This window comes from Artemia franciscana, chromosome 1 (genome assembly GCF_032884065.1).
Source record: "Artemia franciscana chromosome 1, ASM3288406v1, whole genome shotgun sequence".
NCBI classification, from domain to species: domain Eukaryota; kingdom Metazoa; phylum Arthropoda; class Branchiopoda; order Anostraca; family Artemiidae; genus Artemia; species Artemia franciscana.
In genome coordinates this window covers 21624446-21648345 of record NC_088863.1, presented here as the reverse complement: position 1 = coordinate 21648345, position 23900 = coordinate 21624446, and the positions used below count along the sequence as shown (strand labels likewise).

The window sequence follows — 23900 nt, the reverse complement described above, 5'->3', positions numbered from 1 at the left end:
AGGGAGCTTCCCTGAACGCTTTTTGCTTCTTTGGTTCTTATTTTACCCAAAAATTTTACCTATGGGTTCTTGTGGCTGTTTTTTTTCGACTTTCTAAAAAGTTTACATGTGCAGCTCCTTCAGAGTCTCACAAAACAGTTGTCATTACCTTGTTGACAGAAATTCAGTGTATTTTCTAATGTCCCTCATATTCAACCTTAAGTTTCTGCACGATATTATGCCAAAGTTTTTCTAGATCACTGTTATGTTTTTGTAACTGTTTCTAGACCTTGTACTAAACTTTAACTATTACTTATCAGCCATGACTTTCTTTCTTTCTTTTTTCTTTTTTTTTTGCACAGCAGTTTTTTGTACCTCTACATAATTTCCTTCTTGATAAAGGCTTACAGACTAATTCTAATCTCATTTTACTTGGAATTCTACATAATATGCCCGAGTGACACGTTTTTACTTTTTAAAAAGTCTACTGGTACAGTTCGTTCAGAGTTATATAAAACATCGCCATAAAAAAGTTTACTTCCGCAAACTAGTCCCAGTTTTAAGCCCCCTAAGGTCCACACTCTTCTTCAATTGAGGGTTCAAACCCTGTACTTTGTCCTTACTCCCTGTTTGGTGATTCCGTGTAGGAAGGGGGGGGGCATATTTTCTCTAACCTTCTTGTGGACCATTTAGCTAAGCTTAGCTGAAATTAATGTTATCTGTAAATCTTATCGTTTTTCTTATCGTCCTTTTCGAGCTAAATTTGTATGCATCCTTTTCCAGGATACGTTTTCCAAACCACCCTGTTCGACTCTTAGCACAATATCTACAGGATCATGAATTCTGAACGGCAGTTTACTACCGTTAGAACAAAATTATTCTCCTGTAATTTTAGCACATATATTTCTCACGTTTCTTGTGCAAAGGGACTGTTGATTTATCCTTAAAAATTCCTGGAACTACTCATTAAAATCTTGTTCATTACCTTAGATAGTTTATATTTAAGTGCCCTTCCGCCCAATATAAATAATCATTTGCTACAGTTCCACGCTGCTAGCTTTGTCGTGTTTTAGTTGTGTTTAATATAAATTTCTTTTTGTGTAAAGGGTTCTTTTGACGCTTCCAAACCGAATATCTTCTTCACTACCTGGGGTCTACGCCGGACATCCTGTCACGATTTGGTGTCGACTTTTTCCAAACTGGTGTCCTTTACTGATGCCATAGAACTCCCACTTTTTCTGATTTTTCTAATATATTTTTGAATATTAACTTCTATTCTTTTTTCTAATTTTTCTCTTTTTCTAATATTTTAACATGCTTTATTTTTCTTTCTCTTTTCTAGAACCACTTTGGTACCTTCGATCAGAGCCTCCTTAAGACCATTCCACTCTTGATCCACCCCCAAAATATCAAACTTAGAACATATCTGGATAGGCTATACAAACAATAAATGCTATAAAATTAAACCGAATAGCTTAGTTTAACTTCTAATTTTCTCTTTTTTATCGTATAGTTGGTTCACAGAAAATTTGGGTATTAGGTCCCGATGCTCCGGGATCTAAAGTCGGGGTAGCAACTTCCTAATTTTGGGACCCAAAAACATAAAATTGTGGTCAGATTATTACTACTTGCTACCTCTGTTAAGGCTCGAACAGAATAGACAATAGATAGATTTCCTAAGTAGAAAATATATTTTTGTTGATGTTATAACAAATAAAAATATACAGCTCGAAATAAAACATGACGCAGACTACTTTCTGCTCTTTAGAAGACTAGTACTGTTTCTGCTTGTGGTAGTTCCTCTCCGTTTTAAGTTATTATTGATTTTTTGTAAATTCTATTTTTTCTAAATTCTGTGTTTCATATATTTATTGATAGTGTTTCATTTGTTTATTGATTGCAAATAACGGTCGTTTTAAGCTTAGATTATATTTAGATTTATTTATACGTTCTTAACTCAATTTAGGTTTAATGTGACTTTTTTGGAACTTACCATGGTAGCAGCTTTGCCGGGCTCTTGGCCTATGTACTTCAATAAATTCAAATTGACTTCATTCTTCACGTTCAGCAATAGCTTCCCAAGACTCATGCATCTATTTTTTCTTCATAACTTTCATCGTTGTCAGTTTCCTGGTTTCTAGATTGTCTCTATGGTTTTTGGAAGGCGTTAACCACTGCAAACCTTCACGAATTACGACTATTTTTTTCTGTTTTGTGCACATAGCGTTAAACAATCATCATCAACTCTTTTATTTGCCTTTCTGTTGACTCTGTCAGCAAGGAGACATCAAACTGTTTTGTTAACTGCTTTACCGGTAATTTTGATTTTTATCATCTTTACAATTATCCCCATCAATTTGTTCTGAATGTGCTTACTCGTAAATTTTGTTTCCCTATATTTTTGTACATTGGGGGCTCATGTTGTATCCTTTTTTATTCATTATTCTTTTCAGGTGACTTGCTTGATAGAACAAAGTACGGACAAGAATTTACTTGGCAGAATGTGGGTCGGATGGTATCCTTTTCTTTAGTACCTCAACTGGCTTGTCATTCATCAAGTTTTATATCTCTCAATTTCTTAAATATACGTAGTTAATCGAGCAATTTAGAAGAATTTTGTTTATAAATGAAGACTAACGAACTGTGTTTTATAGACACAAAAATTCCCCAATTAAGCTATAAAAAAAAAATACGAACTGCTTCGTAAGAATAGGTTGACCATTTTACCTACATAATGATTTTATTGACTACTCAATATTTTATTCTTTAATTATTTTATTGTTAAATATTGGTGTTGTGATTAATTTCGGAAACTACGATAACGGCATTAGTTATTACTAAAAAACGGAAAAGTTTCAATAAAATATAAAAGGCATATAGTTGATATCCTATTTTTAGTTATGTAGGATATGTCATTGAGGACTATCTGTAAGTTTTTTTCTTTTAAGATTTGTCTCATCGAGCCTTGATTCTCCTTTTGAAAGATAAGCTCTGTTTCAGTAGGCGCCAATTTCAGATTAAAGCTAAACTAATTCTAAAATTTTCTTAAGATATACAGTGGTTTTCTGGTCCCATCGTCAAAACATTTTCATTGAATAGTGAAATGGTCGCTCATTCCCCCTCCCTCTTCTTCATCAATGGTTTTATCGACAAGTTGGCATGTAGCATCTTGTTTAAAGCAATATCATTCAACCATGTTTACTTTTGGGGGAGCAAAGTAGCCATGTGCCCCCTTCAACAAAACCCCTCCCTGCCCTTCCCATGGTCGACTTTTTGTATACTGGTTGTCATGTTGTATATTGTTCGAAACTTGGTTATTCGGGACAAAGGATGGATTTTTTAAGGCGTGTGCCACTTTTGAGCCCCAACTACCGTCTGGGCTAGATTCATTTCACATTTGATATCCAGATACCTACAGCTAAATAAACCTTAACAAAGAAAATATTGATTGTAAACCCTTTCAGTTCAGGTACTTGCAAGACTCCAAGGTTTCACTGTTCTCGGATTTCTTTTCTGTTGTGTAGATTAATTTTCAAAAAAATAATGGTAAAGCAAGCTCATCTCCAGATGCGAGGGAATTGTATATGTGGGCTAATTGGTCCTATTCTAACGAATAATCTATCCGTTCCCAAACTCATTGCAGGAAAGGGCAACTTGTGCTGTTATAAGTGGTTATGCAATAATCACGCATAATGATGCAATGTAATAAGTTAGGTTTCAGATTATTATTAGAATGGTTGTGTAGCAGTCAAATTGTTCTTTCCATAGAAAACAGTGATTAAGTGTTATTTTGATAAGCAAAGTAGTGTAGCCTTAGTTTCAACATACTACATTTTTTATGACTTACAAAACGATGTGAACTAGATGTAATGTTTTATGGCAAAGTAATGCAGAATTAGCTTATCTTTGCTTATCTCTCAAAACTATCTTTGGGGAATAAGCCATCCTTTTTCTTTTTTGGAAGAAAGATTCTCTTACCACTTAAAATTATTGCAGGGGTAGAAAACTAAAAGGTATAGCTGAGGATGAAGAAAAAAAAATAGAGTGTTACACCAAGAATACCATGCTGCAAGCCACATTACCTTAGCAACGTTAATATATTTTACAAAATCTTGATCATCGATAGCATAGTGATCATAAGTCGCAAATATAGGTAACCGCTCTGGTTCACAAAAGCTCCGTAAGAATGGAACCTTGTTTTTGGTATTTGCTTATTCTTAATTGACCAATTTAAGATCATTTTGAGCTTCTAAATTACGCAGCTTATGTTATCAAACTACAATATGAAACTACGTTCTTATAAATTAAATTCTAAGCTCGATAATTCAAGTTATTTGCATAATGAAATCAGACTATAGACGCTACATTAGGTAATTGAGCTAGAGCGCCTAGAGTTTGTGAGTTGACATGAAGTTTTACAGTCTATGATGGAGAGAACAATCTGAAGTTATGTAGCCAAGTTTTTGTTCCATGGAGTCATGTTTCCACTTCAGCTTGAAGGCTTTATTCTGACAAGCAGGCATCAGTTTCAAATTGAAGTTGGGTTAAAATCTAAAAGTCTTTAAAATATGTGACGGCTACCTGGCTGAATCTTTCCCTTCGATCCTTGAAGAGTAGGTGATATTGGATAGTTGGCCTGCTGCAAGAACATCAACTTTTGAACCAAGACAGATAGATTTTTGTTTCAACAGTGATTAGGAGTCCTAAATAAGCTGACCAATGTAAATGACATCCGTTTCTTTTTGTAAAAAAAAATTCGTTCTTTCGATCCACCATTTACAAAATTTCGAGAGGTTGACAACTTCAGTGTTATGGTTCATACTGAAAAAATTCGGGGTTTAAAGTTTAAGACAAGAGAGAGACTTGTAAGTAGTAATCGGCTTTTATGCTTGTTCATGCGATGTTGCTCAGCTCTGGAAGGGTTTAGTTTCCGGATGTAATAGAGACAAGTTGAAAAATGATTCGAACGTGTGTTACTCATAAATCCCTTGTCACATTCTTAAAAGTGTATCTCTTCACGCACCCCCCCCCCCTACCCGCTGTTACTATAGTTTGCTGATTCTTATTTTTACATGTGGTAACATACTTGCGTCTAGTTTCTTGGAAACTAAGTACTGTAATTAAGTAAAGAAATAGATCAATAAAATTCAATTCCCCATCCAACATTGCATCAATTAAGACTAGTTTGACATTCAAGCCCTTTAGATGCCAAGCTGCAGAAGTCTGCTTTTTAAATTTTTATAGACTTAAGTATGAATGTTCCTAATTTGACATTACGACTATATTTCCTAAAAACAAGGATAAATGCCCAAAGTATTAATAATAAAATGACGCTTTAGTTTTATTAGGATTTCATATTGCAAGCAGTGTTTCCACTTCTACTGATTTTTTGGGAAATCTACCGAATTCCCTATCCATCTCTCGACAAAAAAAGAAGATCCCGAAACTACTGGAAATTTACAGAAAACTCTGAGTCCCCGGAGAAATGATGAAGAAAAATGTATTAAGTCAAGCAGCTTTAAAATGAACGAAAAACGACTACAGTTAGTTTCAAAATTAAACACATTTCATTATTTTCCGAGCTTCTATCTGCTTCTGAAGTTCCCGTTCGAAAATGAGTCAACTTCGACAAAAATTTATCAATGAAATCCCGCTTTTCTTTCCAGAATCGCTCTCTGAGCTTTTAGAATGTGGTACTTTATTGGCAAATCGTTCAAACACCTCCAAAAACATAACACAAAATGAAAAACAGTCCTACTGAAAATTCTACTAAATCCCAAGAGCCATCTATTATTTTTCTCTCGAAGATCGCCGAGGTTTTCCAGATTTTTGAAAAGAAAGGTGGGAGTCGAAACACTGATTGCAATAGTTTTCCGATTTATGGAAGAAGAAGTATTGGAAACTATCAAAAATAATTAAGGATTGTATGAAATGGCAGCTGGTCCTATTGCAGAAAGAAATCAAGGTTAATATGTTTAATTACAAATTTAAACAGTTGTTGCGAATAAAAACTAGGATATATATTTCCACATAGGGGGTAAGGGTGAAGTTCATTTCTTGCAAATAAATGTTGAATTTGGTTTCATTATGAAATTTGTACTGTAGAGTTAAGTTTGAACTTTTTCCCACATCAATGTCTAAATAAATAACCTGAATTTGCATGTGGTGGGGGGTAAAGTTCATTTGTGATACAAATGCATGTTAAATTTGGATACAGGATGGAATTCTGACTAGACTATAGAGTTAAGTTTATTTCTTAACTACCTGAATAATCCATTAATATAAACATTACCTATCTAAATCAGGTGTATTCTAGTATGCTACTATCCCAGTTCCCAATTTTTTGGGAACTTTAGGCTATTCTAATGCTTAATGCACAGGCTAGTCTAAAGGCTACCAATAAGTCTTGATTCTCAAAGAATTATTATGTAAATTAAACTTTAGAGTAAAGAATGGCAGAATCCTTCATAATTAGGCAGCCTAAATATGATGTTAAAAATGAACAGAAATTAGCCTAGTCCTAAATAAAATAACTTTTATATTGAACAAAAGTAGGCCTAAGGAAGAAAATTAGGTAAAACTGGTGCAAACAGTATTACTGGCTTTCATAAAAAGTGAATATACCATTCAATGCCTTGTTTAATGCTGTTTACAAATATAATAATTGACTACTGCAAATTCAGATTTAAGCACTTTTTGACCTCTTAAAAATGACCTATATATGGAGTCATTACAAATCTGTAATAGTTTAGAAACGAATTTGGGCTATATATTTGCACATCAGGGGGGTGGGGGTAAAGCATAGCATATATTAAATATGTAAACTAACCATTGCTGTTTTTTTATGTGTTTGTGCTGTTGTACTGGTGATTTCTCTCCTCATTAAAATTTGATGTGCACAAACTCATTAAAGAAAAAAAACCAGCAATGGTTAGTTTATGTATTATTACATAAACTACATATTATTACATAAATGCACCTTCCCAGATGGTAACTAGGCTAATTATCTCCTTCTGAGTAAATTTAAAGAAGTTTACATTTACTGACCCACAAATAATCTGAACATATTATCTATCTGATGCCTTTTTTATGCTCTTTCCAAATATAATTGTTTTACTTGGAAATTAAACTTTAAGTCCTTTATGGAGCCTTGAAGATTATGCCCTTTTCTACTATTTTTTGCTATAGAAAAGGGTTAAAATATTAGTGAAAAACTGACTATTTGATTATAATTCCATTTTGTCAAAATGATATACTTGACAGGCCTTGATCCATTATTTACTAATGGAATAAACAATTTGAAAAATTGATGTGTTTACTTTAAGCTGCTAGCATTGCTCTTATTTATACTGGTTTACCTTTAAATTGAATCAAACTATGACAAAATTGAGAACTAGAAAACCCATGAGAAATATATAATTTAGGATTTGTATTTGCACATTAGGAGGGTGGGGTTAAATTATGGTGGAGCTGCAGTTGAAACATATTAACTACAGTTATTCTACATATAATGAAGTAATAATTGTTACTATTAACCATTTTATATAGCCAAAAATCAGAGAAAAAAGTATCTTCTTGAGGGTCCATAAAGGGCTTAAAATTGAATTTCCATGTAAAATGACTATTTTATTCAAAAAGAGTATAAAAAAAGGCCTTGATTAGTGTATTCACCTTATTTGTTGGTCAGTATTATAAACTTGTCTAAATTTATTACAATAAGGAGGTGGAGTATTGGAAAAGAAAAACAGAATTGGTATAGGAAGGTGGGGTGTAATGATACAAAGGAAGTGCTTCCAAAAATTAATCCTGTGCTGACTAAACACATACTTCTGCCAGAAAGGTTGAAGATAAGAATGGTCACTGGAACCATAACAGGAATTGGTAATTTTGGGAAGCAACTTGCCTGTATAGGGAGGGCTGATTCTCTATTTTGCCAAAAGTGTAAAATAGCCTTAGAAACAAGAAGATATTTGGTAGAAGAATGTTCAGCAAGGAATATATTGGCAAGAGAGTTATTTTGAGTTGAATTTAAATTAGAGGACTTAGTAGGGGAAAAGTCTAACAGCTGACAAAATATATGATGAGGGTGTTTGAGGTGGAGGGCAAATCCACCTTTGGTTCTTTAACCCAGTCATTTTTTTTAGGGGGGAGTGGGAGCCTGAGCATTGACCCAGAGTGTATGGGTGTGCCCTGCCATCAAATTTGAATTATGCCTATAGAATTATTTTGGTTTCAAGGGGTAGCTGATGACTAAAGATTTATTTATCAGTAAGATGAATTATAAAACCCCTGATATAACTCAATGTCAAAGGTTCTGCTCCATCTGTACTTAGATCTAGATTTTTAAGGGGCATAAAGGGTTTTAGATAATTGTGAGGGAGATCTGGGGTGGCTAGGAAATGATTACCCTTGTGCTCCTTCCTGTCTTCAGATATACATCCAAGGAGGTTATTCTATGAGCAGGTACAAGAACATTATTCCTCTTATGAATGCAAAATCTTGGAGTAATGAGTGTTGCTGAATTATTTGCCAAACCTTCATGTATGTTTATTGAACTAGTTTGTATATTATAGTCAGAATAAAACTCTTCATATAAATGGCTTTCTTTATAGATGCCACAATATATGTTGGTGGTCTTGATGAAAAGGTGAATGAGACACTCCTATGGGAATTATTTGTTCAAGCTGGCCCAGTTGGTAAGTTTCATTATTATTTCATTGTTGAAGACTCCTGCTATCTTTGGGCTATTGAAAGAATTAAGCAGCTTTGTTTCTTCAGGGTGGCTAGTCACCAATCTCCTTTTCGTGTACCCTGTATAAGCAAATAGACTTATACAAAGATGTTTACAGCCCAAAACCAATTCAATTGTAAGAAACATCTTGTTGCATATATGCCCATAGGGGTTGGTATTCCAACCCCTAATTAACCAAAGGTACCTTACTCCTTGGAAAAATTTGGGTTAGAACAAAATTTTTTGTACTTTTGATCCCCCCCCCCCTCTTAAGAAATGTTTTCTTATACTCTTCAAAATGGAGATTCTACACTCAGCTGTGCATACAAGTATTTTTGTAATCATCTAGTATTTATCAAGTCTCCAAGTGACATTTTTAATATTTGTTTTCTCTGTCCATTGGGTGAAAACAATTACATTGTCCTTTCCAGTCAGCTGAGTTGAAACCTTTCATATTTTCATGAAATGGTCCTTCTTCAGTTCTTATAATTGCCAAAAGGCTGTCTTTTACTGGCTTCCATATTCTATGCAACATCTGAATTTGCCTGACACAATAAAATCATATTATCACACACTTTATGATGCTGTTGATTCTATTAAACAAGTTCTCTTTTAGGCTAGGGAAAATCTGTGCCCTGGTTTATATAAAGGCTAACTTGTAGTTAAACAAGATTACCTTTCAACATCCTTGACATTGTATGGTAAAAAATCATTGACATCAATGTGTATCAGCTCTTTACAATACCTCTACTAATCCTATTGATTCTTACTACCTACTAATCTGTCAGCCTTCTACTGGTAAATCCTTTAGATTAATGTAAAAAAACTTTTTTTCTATGTCAAGAGGGACAATTTTGAAGACTGAATTTCCAATGATGGTGAATAAGAAGATTTTTAAATTCACAGATAAATAAGGCCAATAATTGCAAAATATAATGGGTGAATTTTCACCAAATGGGTAAATTTAAGCCATGAATGTAAGAAGATGAACAAAGTAGAAAACTATTGAACTAAAAAGTGAAGATGGAAAACCAATGAGCAAGAAATAAATCTAAAAAAATTAAAAAATTGTATAATAGTTTAATTTTAAAGGGCACTATTTGTGAGCTAGCTATGAAAGTCGGCTTAGGTTTTCATTCAATTTTTTGTGACCAACAGAACACTGGTCAAACAATGTTTACAAAAAGATAAGAATTTAGCAGATTAGGCCAAGTGAATTCAGGCTGTTTGTGAAAGGTGTTCCTAACAAGTGGTTGTTTGCACCAAAATTCAAATTGTTATGCTCATAGCTTTATAACAAAATGTAAATTTTACTATTCTCTTTATTTTATAATCAATGGCTTTGTAAAATTAATAGTATTTTTTGAAAACATTGCAGAATCATAACTGAGACCTATTGATAATTGCAGTTTACTGAGATAAGTTGCTTAGGACAATGGAAGCATGGCTCATATTGAGATGTCTGCTTTTTCAGACAACTTATGTGGTACTTTTTGCTTGCCAGTGTTAAAAGTCAGCTATGTTTTCTGTTGAATATATTTGTGGATGGCTCTTTTTTTTCTGTTCAAAAAAGGTTTTTTGTCAGTAACCCCCTTAAGATCAAGTCTCCTTCTAGAATTATATTTTGGAAAATAAGATTTGAAATAAGGAAAAAATTCAATTTGATATATAAGAAATTTATAAGCTCATCCATTATAGCTCTTATAAAGCTTAGAATTAAGTTTTTTTTTGTAGATATGTCTCAGATCTTACTACCAAACTAGATGTGAGTCTTGATTGTCATTTCTGACAGGCAGTTGAAATTTGACTAGGAAATACTAAGTGCATTGTGCAATGCTATTTTTAAAGTTGTCAGTTAGGAAATCACTCATTTGAATTTAAGAATGGTTATCCTATTTAAAATTCATTAACCAGGCCTTTTGTTGCATGTTGACTATCAGTTTTGTATCCTATCAGAAAGTCTTGTCATGACACCCAAAAACTGGTGTCATATCTGAAGCACCTTTTGTATTGATGGTGACTCCAAGTTGATCCTTACCTTAATTTTTATTTGTTGTCAAGACAGAGCTGTACTGAATCTGGTAGTACACTTGAGCTGGTAGTTAACGCGTATTCATAGGATTAATATGTTACATTGTGAATCTTTCTTCCAATTCAGCCAATGCACAACAGCATTCACAAAAAAAACGTAAATCCAAAATAAGTATACACAATACACCATTGCAGACAGAGTCTAGAAAACATGAAATGTTTTTCTATGGGGAACAGTATTTGGTATCACAGATAAACAATTTAAAACTTCGGAATAATCACTTTCAGTGTAGTTAGCAAAATGGGGCACATCAGTTCTATTTAGTTTCTATTATTTAATATGCATATCTTTTTTGTTTTGGATGTTTTTTTGTTGATTCAGGGATCTAACTGTTTTGTAACAATAAACTCCAGATTCAGTGCAGTTTTTTGGTGACAAACTAAATGCTGTTTTGCTGTAATAAACAAGTTTGTACTTACTAAGAACACACACAATTAGTTGAATAATTGCAAGGAATTCTATATTTCAAATTAAGTAATAGTTGAACTGTAACCATTAACTCTCATCTTGATCAACAGTTACCCCTCAGCTTGATCATTTCAAAATCCCTTTAAGACTCCAAAACATATATCAGAGGCAACGCTATAGTGTTGTCTGTAGTAAAGGTCATACAGCTCCAATGTTTTATTTATTTATTTATCTTTCCCAGAGGCACTTTATATGGAAGGGGTCGTTGTATAAACTTCAGAAGAGGTTCATTCGTTTGGAAATCAATGTTCTAGTGCCTTTTTTAAGGGTCAAAAGTGATCAGAGGGCAACTAGCCCCCCCCCCCCCCCCCCTGTGCCCTTTTTCCCCAAATACATCCGATAAAAATTTTGAGGTAGCCATTTTGTTAAAAAAAAGTTCGAAGATCATATAACCCCAGGCCCAACAGGGCCTGGGGGTGGGTGTTGTAAGTTATGCCCTAAGGTATATGGTTTGAGAATTGATGCTTGTATAAACTTCAGAGAGGGCTTATTTCATTAGAAATTGAAAGTTCTAGCTCACATATAGTCATTTCGTCAAAAATAGTTCGAAGATCATATAATAAATACTCCAGGGTCAATGCAAACCCCCAGGGCCCAGGGGCAGGCGTTGTAAGTTATATCCTGGGGGCATATATGGCTCTTACAGAAGGGATGCTCGTATAAGCTTCAGAGACGGTTCATTTGATTGGAAATTGAATTTTTTGTTCACTTTTTAAGAGTCAAAAGAGATCAAAAGGCGACTAGCCCCCCCCCCACGCCCTTTTCCCCCAAGCCCATCCAATAAAAATTTTGATAGTCATTTTGTTAAGAATAGTTCAAGCATCAGACAATAAAAACTCTGGGGGTTGACAAAACCCCCGAGGGCCTGGGGACAGGCATCATAAGTTGTGATGCCTGTGCATCATAACTGGGGCATAACACATAACACTGGGGGCATATATAGTTCTTATAAAAGGAATGCCCGTATAAACCTCTGATAGGGCTCATTTGAATTGAAAATTGAAAGTTTTATTTCACTTTCTAAGAGTCAAAAGAGATCAGAAGGCAACTAGCAGCCTCCCACGCCTTTTTTTTCCCAAATACATATGATAAAAATTTTGAGCTGGTGGTTTATTAAAAATAGCTCAAATATCAGATAATAAAAAACGTGGGGTCGACAAAGCCCCCAGTTCTCGGGAATATGTGTTGTTAGTTAGGCCCTGGGGCATATATGGCTCTTATAGATGGGATGCTCGTACACACATCAGAGTGGGCTTATTTGATTGAAGTTCAAATTTGAAAGTTCTAGTTCACCTTTTTAAAGAGTCAAAAGAGATCAGAGGGCAACTAGCCTCCCTCCCCCACGCCCCTTTCCACAAACCCATCCAAAAAAACTTTGAGATGGTCATTTTGTTAAAAATAATTCAAAAATTAGATAATAGAAACTCCAGATTCAACACAAACCCCTAGAGCTTGGGGGCAAGTGTTTTAAGTTGTGAGCCAAGGGCTTATAAGGTTTTTATATAAGTGGACATTGTATAAACTTCAGAGGTGGTTCATTTGACTGGAAATTAAAAATTGTAGTTACCTTGTTTTTAGTCAAAAGAGATCGGAGGACATCTACCCCCCCCACACACACACACACGCACCCTCTTTTCCGCGAATGCATCCAATCAAAATCTTGAGATTGCTAGCTTGTTCGAAAAAGGCCAATGATCAGATAACAAAAACTTCGGGCTCAACATGCCCCCCCCCCCCCCTAGAGCCCAACAAACAAAAATTCATTAAAAAAAAACTTTCCGAAAAAGCAGTTTTTCAAAGAAAAGTAAAGCCCATGTTAAGCAGATACAAATACATGTTAAAATTCAAACTAGAAACGACAAGAAATTACTATTAAAGAGTAAATGAGACCCAAGACGAGTAGAAATTGAATAAATAATCATATCAAAAAACATACAACAAGTACTAATATAAATGAATAAATTGCAAAAAATTACTATTAAAGAATAAATGAAACCCAAAACGAACAGAAACTAAATAAACAATCATAGCAAACAAACATACAATAGGTACTAATATAAATGAATAAATAAATCTTAAAACGAGTAAAATTTAAATTGATTATACAAATCAAGGTTGAAACGAACAAAAAACTCTACAAACGAGAGTGGGTTTTGCCTCCTTCTCTCTCTGTAAAAGTCTAAATCCTACTGCATCATTGGCGCTTTACTGAAAACAGTATTTGTCTTGGACAGTCTTGGAAAGTACATATAAAATCAAACTGAATATTTGATATATAATGATATCAATTGTCGAAAGGTAGTCAGTTCCAGATTTTATTTTGCTGTAATTTTTATCTTCATTTTCACTGCTGTAATAGCTGGAAAAGAAAGAATTTGTAATATAATTCGTTTTCAGTGAAGTGCCGATGAAAGAGTAGGTTTTAGACTTGTACAGTCAAACAGTTCGTGGTAACGAACTGTAGTAAGGAGCGACCCGACTCAATAGTAACCAAAACTCTAAAAAATTGAATTTTGATATCAATAGCTACATCAAAAGAATCGCATTTTAATGCTGATTTTAAATATATAAGTTTCATCAAGATTAGTATTACCCATCAAAAGTTACGAGCCTGAGAAAATGTGCCTTATTTAGGAAAATAGGGGGAAATACCCCCTAAAAGTCGCAGGATCTTAACGAAAATGACACCATCAGATTCAAGGTATCAGAGAACCATACTGTAGAAGTTTCAAGCTCCTACCTAAAAAAATGTGGAATTTCATATTCTTTGCCAGAAGACAAATCACGGGTGCATGTTTGTTTGTTTTTATGGCACTTGGTATTAACCAAGTAACATATAGCAGTCGCCAATTCTGTCGGTCTGTCGATCTGTCCCGGTTTTGCTACTTTAGGCACTTCCAGGTAAGCTAGGACGATGAAATTTGGCAAGCGTATCAGGGACCGCACAAGATTAAATTAGAAATAGTCGTTTTCCCGATTTGACCATCTGGGGGGGAGTGGGGGCCCGGTTAATTCGCAAAAATAGAAAAAATGAAGTATTTTTAACTTATCAGCGGGTATTTGGATCTTCATGAAATTTCATGTTTGGAATGATATTGTGTCTTAGAGCTCTTATTTTAAATCCCGACCGGATCTGATGACATTGGGGGGAGTCGGAGGGGGGAAACCTAAAGTCCCGGTTTTGCTACTTTAGGCACTTCCAGGTAAGCTAGGACGATGAAATTTGGCAAGCGTATCAGGGACCGGACCAGATTAAATTAGAAATAGTCGTTTTCCCGATTTGACCATCTGGGGGGGGGGGGAGTAGGGGCCGGTTAATTCGGAAAAATAGAAAAAATGAAGTATTTTTAACTTATGAGCGGGTGATTGGATCTTAATGAAATTTGATGTTTGGAATGATATTGTGTCTCAGAGCTCTTATTTTAAATCCCGACTGGGTCTGATGACATTGGGGGGAGTTGGAGGGGGGAAACCTAAAATCTTGGAAAACACTTAGAGTAGAGGGATCGGGATGAAACTTGATGGGAAAAATAAGCGCAAGTCCTAGATACATGATTGACATAATCGGAACTTATTTGTTCTCTTTGGGGTAGTTGGGGGGGGGGAGTAAGTCTTAAAAATTAGAAAAATGAGGTATTTTCAACTTGCGAACGGGTGATCGGATCTCAATGAAATTTGATGTTTAGAAGGATATCGTGTCTTAGAGCTATTATTTTAAATCCCGACCAGATCTTGTGATGGGGGCGGGGAGTTGGGAGGGGGAACCTAAAACTTGGAAAACACTTAGAGTGGAGGGATCGGGATGAAACATGGTGGGAAAAATAAACACAAGTCCTAGATAGATGATTGACATAAACGGAACGGATCCGCTCTCTTTTGGGTAGTTGGGGGGGGGGGGGTTAATTCTGAAAAATTAGAAAAAATGAGGTATTTTTAACTTACGAACGGGCGATTGGATCTCCATGAAATTTGATTTTTAGAAGGATATCGTGGCTCAAAGCTCTTATTTTAAATCCTGACCGGATCTGGTGACATTGGGGGAAGTTTGGGGTGGGGAGACCTAAAATGATGGGAAACGCTTAGATTGGAGGGATTGGGATGAAACTTGGTTGGAAAAATAAGCAAAAGTCTTGCATACGTAATTTACATAATTGGAACGGATCCGCTCAATTGCGGGGGGGGGGGGGGGGTAATTCTGAAAAATAAGAAAAATAACGTATTTTTAACTTACGAAGGAGTGATCGGATCTTCATGAAACTTCATATTTAGAAGGACCTCGTAACTCTGATATCTGATTTTAAATCTCAACCGGATCAAACGTAATTGGGGGGGGGCAGTTGGGGGGACCGGAAATCTTAGAAAATACTTAAAGCGGTGAGATCAGGATGAAACTGGATGGGAAGAATAGAAACCTGTCAAAGATACGTGACTGACATAACTGGACCGGATCTGCTCTCTTTGGTGGAATTGGGAGGGGGGAGGTAATTTTGAAAATTGAGGTATTTGTAACTTACGAAAGGGTAACCAGATCTTAATGAAATTTGATATTTAGAAGGATCTTGTGCTATAAAGTTTAACTTTAGGTTCTGACCTTCTCACAAGTGCCAAATGAGCTCTTGGCTCTTGGCTCTTCCGACCTCGTACCATATGAGCTCTCGGCTCTTCCGACCTCGTCCAAATAAGCTCTTGGCTCTTCCGACCTCGTACCATATGAGCTCTCGGCTCTTCCGACCTCGTCACAAGTGCCATATGAGCTCTTAGCTCTTGTTTTTTTTTTTCCAGGGGTCATCGTATCGACCAAGTGGTCCTAAAATGTCGCAAGAGGGCTCATTCTAACGGAAATGAAAAGTTCTAGTGCCCTTTTTAAGTGATCAAAAAAATTGGAGGGCATCTAGACCCCCTCCCACGCTCATTTTTTCCCAAAGTCAACGGATCAAAATTTTGAGATAGCCATTTTGTTCAGCATAGTCGAAAACCATAATAACTATGTCTTTGGGGATGACTTACTCCCCCACAATCCCTGGGGGAGGGGCTGCAAGTTACAAACTTTGACCATTGTTTGCATATAGTAATGGTTATTGGGAAGTGTACAGACGTTTTCAGGGGGATTTTATTTTGTTTGGGGGTGGGGCTGAGGAGAGGGGGCTATGTTGGAGGATCTTTCCTTGGAGGAATCTGTCATAGGGAAAGAAAAATTCAATGACAAGGGCGCAAGATTCTCTAGTATTACTATAAGAAAACAATGAAAAATAAACATGAAAACGTTTTTTCAAATGAAAGGAAGAAGTAGCATTGAAACTTAAAACGAACAGAGATTATTACGCAAATGAGGGGTTCTAAAAATACTTTAGCATAAAGAGCGAGGTATTTAGTAGGAGATAAATACCTTGCCCTTTATGCTAAAGTATTTTTAGTAATTTCAACTATTTATTCTAGGTCTTTCTGATTCAGGGGTCATTCTTAAAGAATTGGGACAAAACTTACGATTTAGTGTAAAGAGCGAAGTATTAACGAGGGTACAAACCCCCTCGTATACATAATAAAAATATAAGGTTATGAAAGTTTGTTACGTAAGTTAATTCTTAAGTTACGTATATTTTTTACTAATAAAAACGTTCGTTAAAAATTAAAAGTTCTAGTTGCCTTTTTAAGTAACCGAAAAATTGGAGGGCAACTAGGCCTCCTTCTCCACCCCTTATTTCTCAAAATCGTCTGATCAAAACTAAGAGAAAGCCATTTAGCCAAAAAAAGAATTAATATACAAATTTCATTTTAATAGTTTATGTGCGGAGAGCCAAAACCAAACATGCATTAATTCAAAAACGTTCAGAAATTAAATAAAAAAAAACTAATTTTTTTAGCTGAAAGTAAGGAGCGACATTAAAACTTAAAACGAACAGAAATTACTCCGTATATGAAATGAGTTGTCCCCTCCGCAATCCCTCGCTCTTTACGCTAAAGTTTGACTCTGCCACAATTCTACTTTTTAAAACAATTTAAAGCTTTAGCGTAAAGAGCGAGGGATTGCGGAGGGGACAACTCATTTCATATACGGAGTAATTTCTGTTCGTTTTAAGTTTTAATGTCGCTCCTTACTTTCAGCTAAAAAAATTAGTTTTTTTTTATTTAATTAAGGAAGGGGTCAGTATCCAAACTCTTGTTTGTAGTGAAGCTATATTTGTCTTGAACAGTCTTGGAAAAAACTAGTAAAATTAAACAGAATATTTGATATATAATGATATTAATGGCTGAAAGGTCACCCCTTCAAAATTTAATCATACTATAATTTTTATGTTTGTTTTCAATAATGTAATAAGTATAAAGGAAAATATTTGTAATAAAATTTGTTTTAAAAAAAAAATTAAGTGATATGATCCACGAAACAGCAGGGGGAGAAAAATGAAACCTGAGACTAATATGCAAAAGTATTTTCTTTAACCAAGTCTTTCAAGCTACTTGGTCTGGATATTGGGTAATGTTCATTGTTTTATGTGTGTAAACACTATAAAAAGCAGCATTTGTGAAAAAAAATCAAATGTTGACTAACTGTAAAAACAAAGCTAAAAAACATATACAAAAGATTTTACAATTGCTTTCATCCATGAAAGGAATAACCATACTAGTTTTTTTTATCGAATTTGGTGACATGAATGGTATTAACTAGTTGAACTTATATGGGATGACTTTCTTTAGCTGATTCAAAAGGGTTGAGATATCTTTGCAGATGCCAAATTTTCTGGCAAAGCCACTGACAAATATCATTATTTATTTTAACATTGCAACCTAGATTATGAGTTAAGTTTAAGCGCGTTGTTTTGTCACCAAGCGTGACGGACAGCTTACACCTCTTTCCAAAATATTTAAATTTGGAGCAAAATTCCAAGTCTGTATTCTTTTTTTTGTACGTGCGTGTGTTTTATCTTATTTGTAAATTGTATAAGGAAAACATCCACAAAAATTTTAAAATAGAAAAATAATGGTAAACTTACTTTGATAAATTTTTGCACTTTGTTTTGAAAGAAACAGGTTTTTTTTTTCATTGGACAAACTATTGTCCAATTTAGAAAATAAGCTGAATATAGTCGGTTGCCTAGGATCTAGACGGGTGTATTTTTTATTGGACGGGTGGGGTGGGGGGAGGGAGCTGATACTTTGAAAACTGTGTTCCTGAACTCAAATGTCTGTATCCTAATGGAATTTCGGGATTGATGTCAGCGCTTGGTTGATATAGGCACCAATGTATTTTTCATTGGAATTTACTTTGTATCCCTACATAATTGTGCATGTTAAGATTTTTTTCATGATTACTTGGGAGTGTTACAGACACATTCTAATAGGAGATGCTCCATCCTCTTGTTTATAGTTGACTGGGGGGAGAGTAATCAAACCAAAATTCACTAAATTATATATTATTGTTTTCTTTGACGTCTGTCCTGGCTCATATTTTCAATCTTAATAGATTTTATAACTTGAATTTGCTATATTTCATATTTATTCCTCCCTTGTTTGTAGCTTCACAACTAGTAAACAATCTAAGCACATCAATGCAAAGTTCTAGCTAACCAGGTTAGTTTACTGACCAAGTTACCTGGGTGCCCAATGCATATACTTTGATTAAATTAGGTTAATTGCTATTAGGTAAACTAAAATGAGAATTAAACTACTACTATTAATAATAACTCACTGCAGGACCAAGCCGCCTGAGGCCAACACAGCTACACACGCTTCTCCTCCAACCTAATCTATTCAAGGCCTCCCTCTTTACACCCTCCCAGGAAGTTTCCATTTCCTTTAAATCTTTGTTTATGACATCTTCCCAACCCAGACAAGGACGACCTGCTTTTTGTGTAGCCCCAGACGATTGATCAAATTAGATTAATTGAATTAGTGTGCTGATGCTACTTCATGTTATGGCTGTGTCACATTACTGAGATCCTACTTTTTACAAGAATAAAGACATGTTAAATGGAGATAATTTTTTATAGAATCAATTTGAGGAGCCATCAGGCAGTTTATCTAACCGGAACTGCTATAATAATTAATGTGTTTTTACTATGGAGTGCTGACTTCCCTTTCCCCAGTTCTAATATGTAAAAATAACCTTATCTTTTGGTTAAAAATGATGATAGCAAGGATTAAAATGACAAAAAAAAAACTTTCTCGGGAGTAAGTTTGCCTTCTTAAGTGCTCTTCCTATATTGTTTTGTTGGTGAATGTCATACTAAGAATGAACAAAAATGTGAATGGATAGGGTTCGAAGTATTCATTGTTCTGTCTGTTTTTTGTTTTTTTTTTGTTTTTTTTTTGTATTGTATTATATTTGGCTGTTTTGATGATGATAAAAAAAATAGTATGACAAAAAAAACTTGCGGAACAAGGTTTGAAATATTCAATGTTCTTTCCAATCTTCTTTGTGCTTGGCTGTTGTACCAAGAAGAGGGTTTGAAATTCAAAGTCTACTTTCCTGTTTCCCTTATGTTTGGCTGTTACTCTGATGAATAAAAAGGGGGAAAAACTCAAGAGAGAGGGGAGGAAGTTAGGTCTTTAAACATTCAGTGTTCTTTTCAGTCTCCCTTATGTTTAACTGTCGAACCAATGGGGAAAACAAATTTGACATATGGCGTTAGGGGATAGAGTTGAAGTTTGATTTCAAATTTTCTAGGTGTTCTGACAATGAGAAAATAATTGAAACAGTGCGCTGGAGATAAGGTTTGAAATATTAAGTGTGTCTTCCAATTTTCTTTATTTTCTCGCAATAGTAAAAAATAGGTTTGAAATAATAAGTATGCGTTCCTATTTTCTTTTGTGTTCTGACCATGGACAAAAAATTAAAGCAATGCTCTGTGGGTAAGTTATGAAATATTTGGTGTTTTTTTTCTGTTTTGAGTATAGTTTTTTGTTATATCAGCAATGAAAATAATATATGGAAGAATGCTTTTGGGATAGGTTAAAAATTAATTATTACTTCGAGTTATCTGTTTTGTTTTTCTGTCATATTTCTCATTTTTATAATCAGTAACCTAAAAAATAAACTTTAAGCTAACATTTTTTTTTTAATCTGTTTGTTTGTTGTCAGTCAATGTGCACATGCCAAAGGACAGAGTTTCAATGGCTCACCAAGGATACGGATTTATTGAGTTTCTTGGGGAAGATGACGCAGACTACGCCATTAAAATTATGAATATGATTAAGTTGTATGGAAAACCTATCCGAGTGAATAAGGTAAGCTAATTGATATAAAGTGGAAGCTTAAGTTTGTAAGTAAATTTCATAGAAATTTATAATGGGAGTTATAAAGTGTAGGATTGCTTACTTTTATGGTGCATTACTTGCTACCCTGGCGTCATTTGGGGTGGTGAGGGGGTGTTTAACCCCTAGGTATTTGCCCCCCCCCCCAAAAAAAAAAATTGCCACCCCTATACTTTTTTTGAATTGACATCACTAATTTACTACAGCCTATGGCAATTTATGCTTGAAAGAGGGTCATAAAGTTAATAAGTAAACTAAAATTTCATAATTATTATCAAATGAAACAACATTCAATTCCTTTTTATAAAAGAAACTCCCAAATCGACACCGCGTTGAAACTTTTTTTTTGTTACAATGCTAAAATAGGTGAAGAACAAAGAGGCCAACAAAGTGAAAATGTATGAAGTCAATTCGGTGTTAAATTCACACAATTAAAAAAAGATACATGACATGGTTTCTCTCAGGGTTTCGAGTTGTAATATTTTAAAAACAAGGGAGCGAAACTGTATTCATATCTCAGTTGTTGCGAGACGATTAGCTGTAGTTTGGGAACAGGTGCTGCTGCTTGGTGAGGGAGTCTAAGCCTGCAGCAATTGATAAGCCTATAAACTGAATTCTCTTCAATGAGTCAAACTCCCAGGATGTACCAGGAAAACTAGTCATTGATTTTTGTTATCTATTTGTCTTTGTAACTACTTTTTGTACAATGAATTATGTCCGACGTGAAGGTCAAGTTCTTTCGATATGATATATATATATATATATATATATATATATATATATATATATATATATATATATATATATATATATATTTATATTTATTTATATATATATATATATATATATATATATATATATTTATTTATATATATATATATATATATTATATATATATATATATATATATATATATATATATAGTGCTTTTTTGACGTAAAACGCAAATTCAGCAACCATGCTGTGATAGAAATAAAAAAAAATTGTATCCTATGTTAGGCCAAAGTGGACAGTAATACTATTGGCAGGGTTATATAGAAGTTTTTATAGGTATGGAGGAGGTTTGGGGACCTTGCCCCATGCATCGAAAGAACTTTCATTGACTGAAGTCTCAAATTTTATTTTTTTTTAGCATGAAATAGACTTATCTTTCAATTGAAAATTAGAATTTAAATTAATCTCGAGTAGCTTTTTTTCATCAATTCTTTGAGACTCCAGAAGAGAGGGGCTGAAAGTAGCCCACTTGGTGTTTGATATTTTTTGTTTCCAAAGGACTTATACAAGCTTTGAGAGATCTGAATTCACTTTTTTAAATTAAATATAGAGAAACAATAGAATATCTTGAAATAAAATTGAAAATGAAATATGTCAACACACATCAATGTGTCAGTTCCATCGAGTTTAATGAAAATAGTGAAATAAATTAGTAATATAGAGAGCACAAACAATTCGTGATCGAGATTAATAAATAAACTTTACGCAATAAATGATGCAAAACAAAAAAAGAGAGGGGGTCACATACTTTGCACTTTAAATTATCTAGGGGATAAAGGCTCTTTTTTCTGTGAAAAATTTTGTTGGGTTAAAAATAAAAATTTTTGTTGAGACAGAATGAAGGAGATGGTGTCTAAGAGAGGAGAGAATTACTAAAGAAAAGTGAATGAGCTTGGTGGTAATATAGAGCACTATTGGCAAATTTCAAGTAAAGCTTTGTTCTCCTTACCTCAAGGATAACCAGATTGACATGAAGGGAGATATAAAGGACTTTACCTTTATTGAAAATTATTCTTGAGCATCGTTTTTTGGATTGCTTCTATTTCGTCCGACAATTCTAGAAGATACCAGGATGTCAAAATATGAGGATTACATAAGGACTAAATATTTAAATGAGAGGTAAATTCTCAAATAGTATGATTAAGGACATTTAAACTTGCTAAGGAGGGGTATTTTGGTATTTGTTCGTTGTAAGATGTCATTAGTATGATAACGCTATTTCAAATCACTTTAGATTGTGTCACCCAGTAATTTCATAGTAAAACTGACTTTTCAGGAAGGGTAGGGCGAGTGAATGAAGGGGGAGTTTTAAGAAAGTTAATTACAAAATTTGTGAGATAAAGGATATCCATATTCCGTTTACTGTCAGTTCGAGGATATCCATTGAGCTGCTTTTTAAATTTTCCAACAGATTCTTCAAGTGAAGCCGTCTGAGCTTATTTGCAGGATGAAAAAGTCAGTATAGCCACTATGAAACAAGTTATACATGTCATATTGTTTTACATAATAGATACACAAATGCATACATATAAGAACTAAAAAAAACTTTTCTTGTGAAAAATACTACATATTATAGGGACTTCGTATGTATGTATGTATGTTTTTGGGTAAGTGAAATGTAGATGAGGTAGTGCATTTTAAGTTTTTCTGGCTACATGTTTAAAAGCCCTCTCTGCACTGTGCCTACCTTAGAAATTGCTCATGGCATGTGATTGGCTTGTAGCCAAGACAGACCTTGATTGAAGACATCCTTTGTGATTATGTGCAAGAGTCATGAGTGTTGCAAGTCTTAGTACTCTGCTACTGTAATATCATGTACAATGTTGTTGCTTCATGTTATTTACATGTATGTAAATAACATGTAAGTAAAATAAGACTTCAACGAAAAAAGATTGACTGTGTGCCCCTTATGTCATTACGGCAGTCAGCAAGTCACTTCAGGTTTGGAAGAATCATTAACGTCTCTGTTTGTTATGCTATTTGAAATGGTTGTCTAATTTGTCTGACGATAATTATTTCAATATAACTGAAACTAGATATTGTGTCTGGTTCTTTGAAGTTCTTATTGCATGAACAGAAATATGATTAATGTTCTGGAAGCGTATGGTCCATCCATACGGAAGCGTATGGTACATGCTCTTAGGCTATTTAAATTATAAAGTCTGAGAGTGTGACAGATTTCTAGACGGCTATAATGAAGCTAACTGAATAATAATTTGAATGTAAATTTACGTTTTTGTTTTTCTTTTAGGCATCAAATCATCAGAAAACTTTGGACATTGGAGCAAATATCTTTATTGGCAATTTAGACCCTGAAGTGGACGAAAAGCTATTATATGACACTTTCTCAGCTTTTGGAGTCATTCTGCAAACCCCCAAAGTAAATTTTGATTCATGACTATTAACTCCACTATCTTAACATAATTCTATGGTGTTCTGCAGATATTATTTATTACACTCAGTCGCCCAGTTGGGTATAGCGCTTGTTTTGAGTACCACACCCGTCTCGAAAACGTTCAGGGCATTACGCTGCATTGCTGCTTACATTACAGAAAATTACTGATCTCTACAGTTGACCATATCTGAGCTTAACGCCGCCGCGTGGAT

At 34.4% G+C, this 23900-nt stretch overlaps 2 protein-coding genes across 3 annotated transcripts in view; both read left to right on the top strand.

The window, feature by feature from the left end:
* Window positions 1–2583, top strand: part of LOC136026908 (DNA-dependent protein kinase catalytic subunit-like) — a 37015-nt gene extending 34432 nt beyond the window's left edge. For both annotated transcript variants that reach the window (XM_065703746.1, XM_065703738.1), the window contains one exon: window positions 2433–2583. In XM_065703746.1, coding sequence (XP_065559818.1) covers window positions 2433–2510 — 78 coding nt within the window. In that variant the 3' untranslated portion in view covers window positions 2511–2583. The remainder of the gene's footprint in view (window positions 1–2432) is intronic.
* A 3224-nt stretch (window positions 2584–5807) lies between these two features.
* The window catches only part of LOC136026900 (splicing factor 3B subunit 4-like), a 37042-nt gene continuing 18949 nt past the window's right edge, over window positions 5808–23900 (top strand). The window contains exons 1-4 of the mRNA XM_065703725.1: window positions 5808–5944; window positions 8592–8675; window positions 20347–20492; window positions 23545–23673. Coding sequence (XP_065559797.1) covers window positions 5911–5944; window positions 8592–8675; window positions 20347–20492; window positions 23545–23673 — 393 coding nt within the window. The 5' untranslated portion in view covers window positions 5808–5910. The remainder of the gene's footprint in view (window positions 5945–8591; window positions 8676–20346; window positions 20493–23544; window positions 23674–23900) is intronic.